Source organism: Psittacula echo, assembly GCF_963264785.1.
Source record: "Psittacula echo genome assembly, chromosome: 3".
NCBI lineage: Eukaryota > Metazoa > Chordata > Aves > Psittaciformes > Psittacidae > Psittacula > Psittacula echo.
Genome location: NC_137736.1, coordinates 63,776,562 through 63,790,924, shown reverse-complemented (window position 1 = coordinate 63,790,924; position 14,363 = coordinate 63,776,562). Strand labels below are relative to the sequence as shown.

Below are 14,363 nucleotides of genomic sequence, written 5' to 3'. Positions count from 1 at the left end.
ACATACATTTGTGTGTGCATGCCTTATTTACAGATAAATAAATGTTAATGGAAGTCAATCTAAACACAATCAAAATCCTTCTACTTTACTGATTTAAAATAATTAAAAAATCATAAGATTATTACTCTTATTGGAAAGGAAAACATATTGATTTGCTTATAGAGATGACAATACAACAAACCTGATACAAGCTGCAATAAATGCCTTTCAAAACATGTAAGAAGGCAGCCAAGAAAAAGGCAGCCTGCTAAAAGCTGTTTCAAAATTAAATTAGAAATCAAAAACTGAATTCATAAAGTCATGTCTTTTTACAGTAACTCACAGAGGAGCTTTTGATTGAAATTAACCTGAAATTAATCCGCAAATAAACATGTTCAATAATATTTACTGAAAGGATCGTTTAGTAAAGTAAATATGATAGTGCCTGCATTTGGCTGACACTCAGAAGGCAATCAGGAAGCTGCACAGCAAACATAGCAGGATCCCCTTCGTTTGGTAAAGATACCGTAGTATCTTTACCCAAAGTCCACCCAGACCTGCACAATCAACATTTTAGATCTCTCTTTCCCTCTACCCATTTTGCACCTAAACCCCTGTAATGATACACCAACTGCAGCAATTAATGAACCTTTGTCCAGAAGGGGAAAGACTTTAACAGCTTAATTAGACAGTAATACATATTAAAATCAAATATTATTCAGATGATGTGTCTATTCTAGTCCTCCCTCTGAAAATAACCGTGACTGTAGGAGAACTGATCATTAGCATTTTGATAACAATCTTGCCAGCCTTCTGTTGAAATATTTTCTCTTTAAACTAAAACTGGGATTTGTTATCTCATGCCAGCAGACTGTTCTAAAATTAGCAATGGCCAGTTCATATTGGTTTGGATCAGATTTTTAAAAAACCTGGAAAAAAAGTTAATGCTAACTTGCCTGAATAATCAGACTCATGCCTGTTGCTGTAGCAGCAGAAAGACACTCTAAGCACTGACTAAGAAGCGGCCTTTTCCCATAAACACCATTTTTGTGCGTGAAAGGCACTCCTTAACCATATGCAGCATTAGTTTCACTTGTCTGATAAATCATATTCCAGCTGACAGCCAACACAAGGGACAAATTCCTCACTGTCGCAAATCCTTGAGGTACCTTCAAAACAAAACATGCCTCAATGCTGCAGATCAGGAAAGGGCTTTATACCTTTGTCCCATTGCCTTTGAGAGCAGACAAAAATTCCTCAGCATCCCTGGTTATGTTATCCAGCTACATTACCTTACATCCAGCTATGTTCTGTGATCACCATGGCGAAAGAAAACAGTCTGATCTCTCTCTTTTATTAATTAGTGAATCCCACAGCCTTCCCCCTTCTGGCACCCCCGTGCGAATCGGACAGCAAAGCCTTCTAGTTTCCAAAATGGGACAAGACACAGACCTGCTGCAGAAACAGCTTTACAGTGTTCGTGAGGATGTGCGTCCCTCAGAAACCGCTGCCCTCAGTTCAACCACGCGCAAACAGACCGCTCACACCAAAAATCCCAACTGCTTCCAACAGGACAAGAAGCCAAACTTCAGCAGGGGCCAACCCGTGCTTTGAAAGTGCCAGAAACCAGTTATGAGACAAACCCGACCGTAGGTTTTGCTATTTAACCCCTTGATAACCGGCCTGCGGATGTGATGGACCAAACCTGATGCCAGGCACCAGGCCCTCCTGATGACCATCAGAAGAGGGGCAGAGGAGGCCCCATCAGCTCCTTTGGGCAGGTATCATTGCCTGGGCCCACAGGTGATCCCAGCTAACAGTGGCCAGGGCACAGCAAGCTCTGTGCAGCCAACGGAAGAAGTTACGCTTAAAAGGCTGGGCAGAAAGCGCTCTTATTTCCAGATGTTTTACATTTTTGTCTCTACTTTTGAAAACAAAATGTCTTTTTGATACCAAAAGTAATATTCCCTCCATCTGTCCTTCCCTTCTTCTGAACTGAGAGACATCACGTGTACATGCATCATTAAATTAATGTTTGTTCTTGCTAACCAAATAAAAAAGCTCAAATTACATGCAAAGACAATTAGATTAAATTGTTGGGCACACGCTGTGGGTTTGGGGTTTTTTTTAAGCTATTCAAACAATTTTAAAGGTTTTCAGCAATACTCCAGCAGCAGAAGCAAAACTTCCCACAAAGCGGAGGTAACGAGTTTAACATTACTGCTGAGGAAGACGGTAACAGAGCCAAGCAAGTAAAACTAGCACATCAGCAACACCACCACCACCCCGAACTGTCAGGAAAAGGCATGGCTCAAGCTGTCCGAGGAATCTGAACTGGCAGGAGAAAGAGGATCTGGGGCTGGTAAATGCGGAGAACCTGTTCCCAGGCCCATCTGCATGAGGCACTAGAAAGAAATTTTTCTCACTTTTTTCACCCTCATTTTTTGGTTTGGGGTTGGGGCTTTTACTTTCTGGGTTTTTTGCATAATGGTCAGGGCAGCAACTTTCCAGCTGTAAGTACTGGTCTGTTCCAAGCAAGAGGCTTCTGTAATCAGGAGCAGCTTGGGCTGGTGCAAGGCTAGGGATAAATAGGTAGCTTTCAGCTGGCACTGCGTCTCCCTGTTGCTCCCTCCCCAGCTGCAGAAGCACAGCAGCTGTGAGTGCTGGGGCAAGGCCAAGGTCATGGAGCTTTCTTAAAATCCCGTAGTTTATCTTTGTCCAGGCTCTCGTGTCCTATTAGGACTAATGTTGGGTTCTTCCCATGACAGCTTACCCCAGACTGGGAAAACCTGTTGTAAAATACCAGATTTTAACAAGACTGCATTGAAAAAGATTCAGCTTGATATGTGATGAGTGAGTGCCGGAAAGCTGAAACCACATGCATCCTGAACAGTTTTGAAACGTAGTCGCTGAAATCTGAATGAATCCAGTGCAGTGGAGGTCAGCAATTACAATGTTGCAATTCTTAAAGACATTAATCAAAGTGAAATACTAGTTACAAGTGGCCTTCTGAAGCTTAAGGAAAGGTTTTTAAAGAGGAGTGACTTACGATTTCAGAAGAAAGTGGCATCCCATAGTTACGGATATTACAGGCGGGTTACTGAAGTGCAAGAGAGAATTATGGTTTTTATCTGAACTCTAAGCAGTGCTTCTTAAAAGAAACAGCATGAAATGTTGAACAGAATAGTGAAATCAGAGGGGACATTCTAAATATGACAGTGGAATACCCAGACAGACTTTGCAAGTTGGAAGTGTAACAGGATTATTAACATAAAATTATGAGACAGCAAACAAAAATAACTCTAGACTATAAGAAAAAACCTTCCCAGAGCATAAAATCCTCCATGGCATAAGTAAAATATTGATGTAGCATTTTATGTGGCAGCTTATTGACCGCATGGACAAAGCTTTGTCTAGAAAAAGCACATGTAGCCTCTCCCTGACCTGCAAGCACAGGCACCCAGCATTAACAACAGTCTGACCTGTTGGGCACCCAGCCAACCTCAGGAGTCTGCCTGAACATGAACTGATAAGATTAGAAACAAGGAATACAGTGTACTGTTACAGCTCATACACAGCACTCACTGCTCCATCCCTGCATCGATGCTCCCTGCAAACCAAGTGCAGCATCTCTGCCAAACCCCATTCAACAGCAGAAAATAACTGTCCCAACTTCAGTGTACACCATTGGTGCTTTTTATCTCCCCAAATCCCAGCCTTCCGAATAATAACACTGTGTTTGTAAGGCAGCTTCCCTCTGAAGATCATGAAGCACATGAGGATGGGTGAGTGCTACTGAGGCAGGTTTTCAGCTGGGAGACATACAGCTCAAAAAGTTCATGCAGCTCACCAGAGGTCAATGGCCACATTCTGCATAGAACCATGCTCTCTCTTCCTTCTGTGCCTTAAAACCACAGCAACGCTGTCTTCCCAAGCAGCAAACAGCAGAGGTTTAGGGGAAGTGGGTAAAAATCCCGAGAATTCAAACGTGCACAGGTTCTTAGGCTGAGCCGAGCAAGTCTATCCATCTCTCTGAGTAACCAGCTACTGAACACTGTCGTATGCTAAGCGTTACCAGCGTTTGTCATGAATCATTCAGAGGGATGACGTGCAGGGATTAAACTTAGCATTCACATTTGTCAGCAAGAGAAGTCCCAACAGAGGCATGTAACACTGACACAAACTAACAGGAAAGGTCTAGGGCTAGCAGCACAAAGTCCTTACCATCACCCCACAACCCTTTCCAGGTGTGACTGAGCTGGCCATCCCAATCTAGAAGGAAAAGTCCACTGTCAACACTGGCACCTTTTGGTCACATCAGGCCCATCACGGTTTTTTTCTCTCTTGCAAGTAAAAGTTAACAGCATCATCCAAATATGGGCAAAAATACTCCACTTATGGAAAATGTAATGAACATGAAATGTGCAAATGGCAGGTTTTCTGAAAAGCATCGAATGATGAATTTCCCTGACTCAGCCCCTCAGCAATCGCCTCTCCTATGCTCACTCAATTCTGTGAGGACAGCTGTAATTGCTGTGATTTTAGATACTCCTGGCTACATTTTTCACAGTCCCCTTTGGTGTGATTGTTAATCTCCTGCACCGAAACACATTTTTTAGCTATCTGCCAGACAAAAAAAAGTTGTCAAGATCAGAGACTTTAACATGTGGAGCACCAGTCCTATTTGGATGGCCTTACACCAAAGTTCAGGCACTGGCCAGCCAAACTGCAGTATCAGAAGCAACTAAGAGAGAAAAAACAAAAGTTAGGTAAGTCCATGGGCCTAAGCATACCATGTGCTGCTGACAAGAAAGGCACTCCTATCTGTGCAAACCTGATCATTAAAAAGCCAAGATGAAGAGATGCTCAAGACAGAGTATGCCCCCATACAACCCACTGCTTCTTGTAAGGGATATAAATGCTCATAAATGCCAGACTTCATCTGCTTCCTCTTGCAGAACCCAGGGTGGCATCTTCACCTGATAAGCAATGCATTCAAAAAGGAAATGCAGCAGCGGAAAATCACTGCAAGGTCTGCTTCATGTTCAACCTACTGTAACCAGTGTAGGATGAGGCAAGACTCACAAAAAATAATGACTCAATGTCTCCTTTGGAGAATTTCTACAAACAGAGCAACTGAAAAGCCTAGATAACAAATTAGCACTGCTCCCTCTGCTTTGCAAACCCGTGTGAAGCCAAGGGTAGTAACCTGTTCCCTGGGCTAGCAAATGGCAGCCTTTCACCCGAAACAGCGAAATAGCCCTGCAAAACTGATGCATGGGAGAAGCATCTAGTGCAATACAGGGGAGCACAGCCCATCCATCACTTCACTCAAGCAAGCTGACTTATCATTTTCCTTGTGTGCACATCTTACTGTCTACCATTACCTATACTCCAGCCTGGTAACGTGCCACATGCCAGTCTGTCACTTTGGCCATGTTCGTTGTTCTGGGAAAAACCAGAGACATGTTTTGTTTTTCTAGGTTGTTTCTTTTTCATGCAAATGTTGTTCTCAGTTTGTATTGCAAGCAAGCAAGCAATAAGCCCCACACCTGGAGTGGGAGATGCCTAGTTTGGGAGGAAATTACTAAAGACTTGAATGCATTTAACTGGCTATTACATCTTGAGAACTCCTGAAAAAAAAATAATTCTGAGTGAGAAACTGCAATAATTCCTAAAAAAAAAAAAAAAACAAAACCAAAACCCAAACCCCCACACTCAGTAAAGAAGGCAGATTTACCATAATGCCTCAACAATCTAAGGGAACCATTTACTTTGACAGAACCTAAATTCCCCAAGCGGTTTGACAGTGGTAATGGAAACAGAGGAGCCAATAAATTATAACCTTGTGGGTAATGTGCCTACCATTATAAACCACTCTTAGCCTCCTGCTTTATCCCCTGGGAGTGGGGCACTCCAGCAGTTGCTGTATTTACTCTCCCCCCTTCTTCCAGTGCGCTCTTTCAGCAGTCAGACCCTTTTATAATGTCTAATACAATACTCTGCATATACATAGCATCTTTAATGTGAACATCACAAAATACATTATACTATTTAGAAACAAGACTATTGGGGTTTTTTTACAGGGTGAAATAGAGGCATTGCGAGACTAACTGCCTTACTAAAAGTCACCTACCACTATGTACCCATAGAATCCCAAATACTTTCCAAGCAGGTATTAGTAGATAAACACCACTTTGAAATCTTTCGTACTGAAGGTGTATACCAAATATCTTAAAACACCAAAGTATTTTGGAAGCATTTCTGCAGACAACTTTAGGACCACCTGCAGTGTCAGCTCATCCCCAGCCCCTCTCACATTGGGCTTCAGAACCCTGGATAGACCAAACCTGCCATAAGCTATGGGAAAAGAAGGATCAAAGACCAGATAAAGAAATACAAAACCCCCAGAGTGTAGACAAAGTCATAAATAGCATTTGTTGATTTTGGAAAATACTGTCTATACAAAGAAGACTTCCCTAAAGTATAAGGTGTAGAAGCAAAACACAGGTGTAATAGCAACACAAAAGCTGTGTTCGAAGGTTAATTAAAATTCTCATAGAAACAGATCCCTGGTGTGATTCTAACATATCGGTCTGAGAATCTGGGCAAGTCTGAAGTCTGATGGAAGTGACCTTGGCTCTCTGCCATTACATTTCATAATTAGCAGTTTCCTTCCCAACCAAAAAGCCCATGATGGTATGCCCCATTTTATATACCACACTACCTAAAATGAAAGGTATTAATTAGTAAAATAATGTAATTTGCACTTAAGCCCCAGGCAGCAAATCTACAGCAATTTCTGAAATTAAAATATATATCTCATAAAGAATCACTTTCAAGGGAGCTAAGCTGTCAAAGACCAACATAAGACTAAAAGGGATGCAATTCTGCTCCTCAGTATCAGTCTCAAAAAGCCTAATTCTAGGCTGGCTTGTACCATCTATTGTTTAATACAGAGATAGGTTCTGTACTTGTCTCCAGGATAGCTCAGCAATCAGCTGTATCAGCAGCCCCAAGGAGGATTATTCTCCCCTGATGCTTTTTTTAAAAGCAGATTAGTTCAGACTTTCTTTCACTGTAATGAACCTTGTAAGGATCAAGAACATTGCATTGATTTCCAGGATAAAATTGTGTCGTCGGTCAAAAGGCTAAACAAACAGTTTTACAGACTCACTCTGCCCTAGCAAACCCACTGCCCCAGAATCACCCATGAGCCCCAGCAAGGGTTAAAACCTGCAGCTGTTAACCATAGAAGACAAAATGTGATTCTCAGGTCATGTGCAACTTTGCTTTCTATAAAATTCAGATGAGCAACACCACACACAGAAACAGACAAAAAAGCTGAAGATGCTCACCGAAGCGCTATTCAATCAAAGCCAGATAATGATAGAACGCAATGTGGTTCTATTTACCATATGATAATCTGCAATAATGGCTAGGGAAGTGACTTCTTAAAAGCCTGCCAATTTATGGCGAAATCATGAACATTCAACTTCTCTAAAAATTTGCATAAACGCCTAAAATTACTCTCAAGTAACTTTCTCCATCAAGCATTTCCTTACATGCACACCTCCCTGCAACATCCTAGCTTGACTACGATTTAAAGATATGCAAACCAGAGATTGTCTTCTGCTGGATGGTCACAAAAGCTTGGTCAGGGGGCAAGACCCTGCCTCTACAACACAAATCCTGCAGGTGTAGTAAGACTTCCATGCAGACTCTACCTCCCGTGAGAGAAGACTACCTGGACACTAAACCAGACTGTGAGGATATTGTATTTTAAACTACCTAATGAATGCAAACTTCTATTTTTGTAATGCTGAAACTCAAGATGACAGGAGTTGTCTGCTACAACAAAGCCGCAACACTAAGTTTAGTTGAAAGATAAACAAGTAAAGAAGCAGAGGGCAGAATATCAACGCCTGTTTTCTTCTTTAAATTACAACAAATTGTTATTAAATACCTGAAGATCCTTGAGGACTACACCTCAGTAATAAAGGATCTACTCCTCCAGAAATACTGCCGAGCATATTTCACTTCAGATTCCACGACTGAATGTTACGGAACAATGTATGGCATTTGCCATCATTTCCTGTAGGCAAAACTTCAAAATGCCAGTCCAGGTCTGTTTGTTTTTCTCAGAAAAAAAAAAAAAAAGGAAATTAATTAATTGAAACATTTATATAGCAATACAACTTCACAAGGAATCCCTGCACTGACCTTTCAACATCAAAAGCCTGTACACGAAACTACAGCTCAAGCAGATTTCATGACAGATCAAAGATAAATTAAATATATCCATCATATATATGACATTACAAGTACGAAGTTCACAATCTTCAGTTCCAGTCTCCTAAAGGGGTCCTATAGTAAATTGTATCATATCAAATTAGACAATAATTCCAAACACTGTAAGGAATTGATCTCGTCCCCTTTGAGTCAATGAAAACCTTGCCATGGATTTTAAAGGGAGCAAGATCGGGCACTCGATTGCAGTTTTAAAATAAATAAATGCAGATGCTGCAATACTCGCATTCAATAAATCACACACCTTATACATAAAAATGAAATTATGCTCCCTTGGGAGGGGAAACTTCACCTTCCAGCCCCACTCAGTTCTGGCTGGCAGAAGGACTCTCTGCGGCTGTAACCACACACGCAGCGCCCAAGAGAGGAGAACTCGGGGCGATTATAAGAAGGGAGATGAAAGCGCCGGTGCCGGACGACCGAGTGTCCCCGCAGGCTGCACAGAGGCGAGAGCCAGCTCCTGCCTGCACCTGACAGGCACCTGGCAGAGGCCGACACGCCGAATGAAAGCGCTTTCGCGGCACTTTGCAGTTCTTAACTCGGGGAGCCAGCTCCGCTACACCGGGGGCTGCTCCGGCGCCCGTCGGTGCGGTAGTTACCAGATAGCCAGCGCGAGTCCCCGCGGAGGGTCCCGGGGCGCCCCCCGCCCCTCCCGCCGTCTCGAGTACTTTGAGGACAGCCCTGGCCGAGCCTCCCCGAGCCTCCCACCTTTACATCACGGGGGCACACAACCGCAGCTACCGACCGTAGCTGCAGGGAGCGGCCCACACCGCACTGCCCCGCCGGGACACTGCCCGCTGGACGTCCCGCCGGCGAACCGGGGCCGCACACACGCCCGACCGCTCCCCCCGGTCCCGGCACCCACCTTTCCCAGCAGGGCACTGCGGCTGGCGGCCGCCAGCTCCCGAAGGCTGGCGGCGGCCGAGGCGGCGGCGGCGGCGACGGCGCTGGGGGCGGCGGCGGCGGCGGGCTGGGGGTACGAGGGGGCCGCGGAGCTGGGGCTGCCGCTGGCGCCCCCGGCGGCGCGGGGCCGCTGTCGGATGCCGTCCAGGAGGCGGACGAGGAGGATGTTGGCGGGCAGCTCGTCCACGCCGCAGCCCACCAGGATGCGGCACTCGGGGCAGCGCAGCTCGTGGCGGGAGCTGACGATGCTCTCCAGGCAGCGGCGGCAGAAGGTGTGCTGGCACGGCAGCACCTTGGCAGTGGTGTCCAGCCGCTCCAGGCACACGGAGCACTCCAGCAGGTCCAGCAGCGACGACTCGTCCATCGCCGCCGCCGGCTCCCGCTCCGCCGCCGCTCCGCCGCCGCTCCGCCGCCCCCTCGCCTCCGCCTCCGCCCCCGCCCCGCCGCCGCCGCCTCCGCCTCCCCTCCGCGGGGCAGCGCACGGCCCCGACGCCCCTAGGGCCGCCACGGCTGCCGGCGGCGGGCGAGGGCCGGCAGCGGCGTGGCGGGGGCCATCGGGGCGGCGGGGGTGCGCGAGGAGGCGGCGGCGGGGCTGCCCCCGGCGGCGGACCGCGGCGACCTCGGGGGCTGCCTGGGCGGTGCTGCCCACCGCCGTGCGGCGCAGCGGCGATGCCAGCGGCGCGGAGCGGTGCGGGAGGAGGGCACCTGCCCGCCCGCGCTTCTTCCCGCCGCCCGGCGCGGCGAGCCTCAGCGGCTGCGGAGGGGCCCGGCTCGGCCCGGCGAGCTGCCCGCCGCGCCTCCGCGCGGGGCGGGGAGCCCCGGCGGGGGGCGCCCGCGGCACGGCGGCCGCCCTGCAGGCGGTCCCCGCCCGCCCCACCGCCTCTCCATGGCTCCCTGTAACCCGACTCAGCAGGGATCATCGCCCGCCTGCCTCCGCCGCGGCTGCCACCTCCTCCTGCCTGCTTCAGGCAGAGGCTACCGGGGCAAGCGGAGGAGACCCCCTCTGGGAAGCTGAGGACACACGGGAGGGCACTGGGGGGAGCCCCCGCAGCCTTGACCGGGTAGGGCGCCCCGATGGTCGCGGGGTGGCGGTGGCGGCCAGCCGGGAAGGTGTCCGTGGGCACAACCTTCCCCTCAGGGGAACAGCGCCGGTGTCCCGGGCCGGGAGCTGGGCCGGGGCCGAGCCGCCGTCCGGCCCTGCCATCCCTGGCGGCGCGGCTCCCCCTGGCGGGCTCGGTGAAGCGCAGCACGGAGCTCCCGGTGCATCCTCTGCCACGGGTGCGTCAGCGCGTTACCCACTAATCGTGCTTTAATCGTTACTGTATCGTGCCCAACCCATGCGGTGCTGGGAAGGTGAAAATCAGAAGGAAGGCCGAGCTGCTCCTTCCTACTGGCTGTCCTGTGCTCAGCCCGCTTCTGCCCTTGTCCGTTCGGTCTCCACCCGATACCCGCGTCCCGGGTGAACTCGTATTCAGGCCCTGCAGGAAGGGGCGAGACTCTGGCATTTTGGACTTACACATCCATGGTGCATAATAAGCACAGGAGATGCAAAAGGATAAAGTGCAGCCACTGGTACATGTGGAAGATGAATGCAACTTCTCCTCAGAGAAGCTGCAGACAAAGCCCCATGCTTCAGATAAATGTTTCTTTTGAAAACCCCTTTTTTTTTTTTTTTTTTTTTTTTAGCTCTGTTGACTATTCACATGATTGAGGGGTCTGCTTCAGCCAGAAACTACAATTGAAATATGTCACCACATTCCCAAAGAGAATTTTCATTTATGGTCCAAGCTTTCTTCCATACCTGTGCCTGAGATGTAACAGAGCACTTTTAGATTTCAGGAATGCAATCCAAGGGCTTGCAGAAGCTCTCCTATTCCTCTCTCAAGTGACACTTGCAAAATTGACTTTTTGTGAGAGCTGTGTCAGAGAGGCTGTACAAAATCTTCCTGTCAGCTTTAGGCCTCTATAGTGAACTTCTGATGCTAAAGGGCAAGATGACCCTGTTGTGCTAAAGGTAATCTAGACATTGTATATTTAAATTAACTAAATTTCAGCCTGCAAAAAGCCATGAATCTTGCTGCTGTTGTGTTACTGTAGAAGAGAAGGGGTAAGTGCAAAGCTAAAGAAAAGCTCCTGATGCAGAGCTCAGATCATTATTTGTTGCTGAGTAATGTCCAGTAATCTAACCTATGTCCTTGCAGAAAGAAATACCAAACTCAGCAGTTTTAAACTATAAATAATACTGATGCCTGGAGAAATGTGAAATACAGTATCAAGGACTTAGGCTTTCTCTGGACTATAACTGTTAATTTAAGAAAAAAGAGTAATGGAGAGCTTTAAGGATAAAAGGCATCGCTTCAGCAAGGAGAGGGGAATACTGGAAAATCTGTAATGAAATACATAATCGGTCCAGCACCTCAGATTGCTTCCTTCAGAGGTGAAAACTTAAATATTGCTGTCAAAACATAAAAGCCCAAAGTGTTCGCTTACACACCAGTGTACCTCTAGTGATTAGAAGGGTGCTTTTCCTCCATCCTTCCTTCTGGTTTCTCCAGGGCTTGCAGCCAAACCAACCTGCCACTGGGTCACCTGGAGTTGCTGGTTTACGTATTCCCAAAGCAGCAATAACACTCTGGAGAACCAGTATCCAAAGATGATGAGAGCGTCTCTTGATATCAGGTCAGCTTTAAAACGGTACAGATGTGCAAAAGATTTATTTATCAATAGAAGAAATGGCTGACACACTTATAATGAGAGTCTGGTGTAGTCTATTTGTAAACACCTTCTTGAACATGAGCTGGTTGTCATCACAAAGAAAGCAGAAGCTAAACCAGAGGGCGAGGAGGTGAGGGAGCTCTCAAACCACCCTGGAGGACTGCGTGCAAGGAGGGGATGTTGCTGAGAGACACCGAGGAGGATGGCGGAAATGAGAAACCAGAGGAGGACAGGGAAAAGGGCACATGAGAAGAAAAAGAGGTGAGGGAAAAGGAAGGGTTGCAAGGATTAAAAGAGGGAAGGATTTTTACACAAATTACACAAGGGACTAGAGACAAGTAAAAGCACACTTCTGTGAAAAGAAGGGAGAGACTTGCCAATTGGGCTCCAACTAGTAAAAACACCTCCTGAGTGTTTGAAAAGCCTTTGATGCCAGAAGAAGCATTTTTACACTTAAAAGTTCCGTGTGTGTTTGTGTGCTTCCCGGTGCCTGGGCTTAAATGAGACTTAGGCCAGGCCTGAAGGAAATTGAAGGAAAAAAAAAAAAATAATCATACATACTTTCTCTTCTTGCTAGAGAGACCATGGGAAATATTACATTAAACATTCAGAAATTAAATACGCAGATTATTAATTTTAGAAACAGAAAAAAAGATTTAAACACTCAGAAGCCTGAGATAAAACACATAGAAAGGAATGGAAAGAGATGTAAAAGTAAACCAGAACAGGTTTAGGTTTACTTTAAAGAAATGTGGATTTTATATTTCCCTGTCTCAGCTGCCAAAACATCTAGATGCATATTATAAGCGTGAAGTGATTATTTGGGAATTAATTAAGGAATGTGATTAACACGGTTCTTAAGCAGAGGTGCTGTTTTACACACAGGGATAGAGCTGCACATTTTGCCGAGCATCCCTTGGTGTATGTGTTTGAGGAGCTGGCTAATAAGCAGCTCCTGTTTCAGGCTGTGGAAGTGGCTTAGGTCTCACGGTGGCTGAAACAAATCCTTCTTGATGCATTAACTTTGACGAGTACCTGGAGACAAGAAGAGACTCCAAAAAGCAGAATGCTGCTGCCAAAGAGTAAAGTGATATTGAAGCATTCCAAGACTTCATGTGTAGTTGTCCTTAAATTATAATAACTTACTAGGTGTTGCTTAGTGTCTCAGTGAAAAACAAATCAAAAAAAAGCCTGCTCTTCTTTCCTGATTCTTTTCTCTGCATGATCCTTCTTGCCATTCAATTCAGAACAGGAGAGACTGACAGTTTTTGCTCTCTGTAGCTATATCTGTGTTGGTTTCAAAGGCATTTTTCTGGGGAAAACACGTGGACGTTGCACCTTCAGCTCTGTTTTCATATATTTGCATGCTGCTCTTGAAAACGGCTGTTTTGCAGTCTTCTACCAAATGAGGTATGATTATATAGAAATTATTCTCAATCTTTGCTTGTATGCTTGCTCTGCTTGTAAAGGTCTACAGTGCAATAACTGTTCAGTTTGCACAGCTAGGGAACACTTGCCTACTAAATAACAATGAGTAGTTCTTATTTGTATGATCCTTCCCAAACCTAGAAAGCATTATGAGAATGGGAGGCATTATTATTTTAGAATGTCAATGTAATTAAACTTGCAGTGGAATGCACAGCAGTCCATTTTTGCTATTGCATTTTCTCTATATGTTTAAATGATCACACAGTTATGCTTACATTACTTGATTTATTTACATTTAGATTCAAAGAATTCAGGCATTCTTGGACTTCTGAAGTGAATGATATTAATACTAAGCAGAGGGAAGGAGGGGAACTTGTCAGCTCTGTCTTTTTTTTCCTTTTGTTGGACATGAACTATCTGGTATAGCTAGCAAAAAATACCAAAGTGATTTCAGACCACGGACAAGTTTGAGGATGGGATCTTCTGTCTACTCCTTTGGCTGGAGATGAGATTTTTGATTGAGATCTATCTATCTATCTGTCTGTCTGTCTATCTCCCCCTCCGTTGTAAAGCCTAGCAATAGCTCTGCAGAAAGGCTTTTCTTACACATGGGGAGGATAACCTCTCCTGTCAAAAGACAGATTTTACATAATCAGTGGCTGAATACCCTTATGGAAGCTACAGCAGAACTGCTGCCTCCAAAGTACATTGGCTGTTATGTGTCCTGGGAACGTATATGTGACAGCTTACCCTTGTATCAAGGTCTGGAGAAAGCATCTGAGATCCCCCACATAAGAAAGTCACAGGAAATCCATTCAATTGGACTCTGAAATTTTTAAATGTTCTAAATTTTTTTTAAAAAATTTAATGTTAAAGCTCTATCCATTAGGCAAACGCACCATCTTGTGGTTTTATTTCAATAAACTTATGAATTAAAATTATACTTCCCCCAAGAACACATGGTGTCCATTGCCAGTCTCAGTGCGGCAGCCTACCAAAGCACTGCAGTTTTTTGACAAGTTCTATCA

The 14,363-nt window shown here is 45.8% G+C and overlaps 1 protein-coding gene across 1 annotated transcript in view; it reads right to left on the bottom strand.

The window, feature by feature from the left end:
* Nucleotides 1-9,563, bottom strand: part of SH3RF3 (SH3 domain containing ring finger 3) — a gene marked incomplete at its 3' end in the record, with an annotated part of 248,075 nt that extends 238,512 nt beyond the window's left edge. Inside the window, exon 1 of the mRNA XM_080614032.1 lies at nucleotides 9,155-9,563. Within this exon, the coding sequence (XP_080470158.1) occupies nucleotides 9,155-9,556 (402 nt within the window). The 5' untranslated portion in view covers nucleotides 9,557-9,563. The remainder of the gene's footprint in view (nucleotides 1-9,154) is intronic.
* Between the last annotated feature and the right edge of the window lie 4,800 nt (nucleotides 9,564-14,363).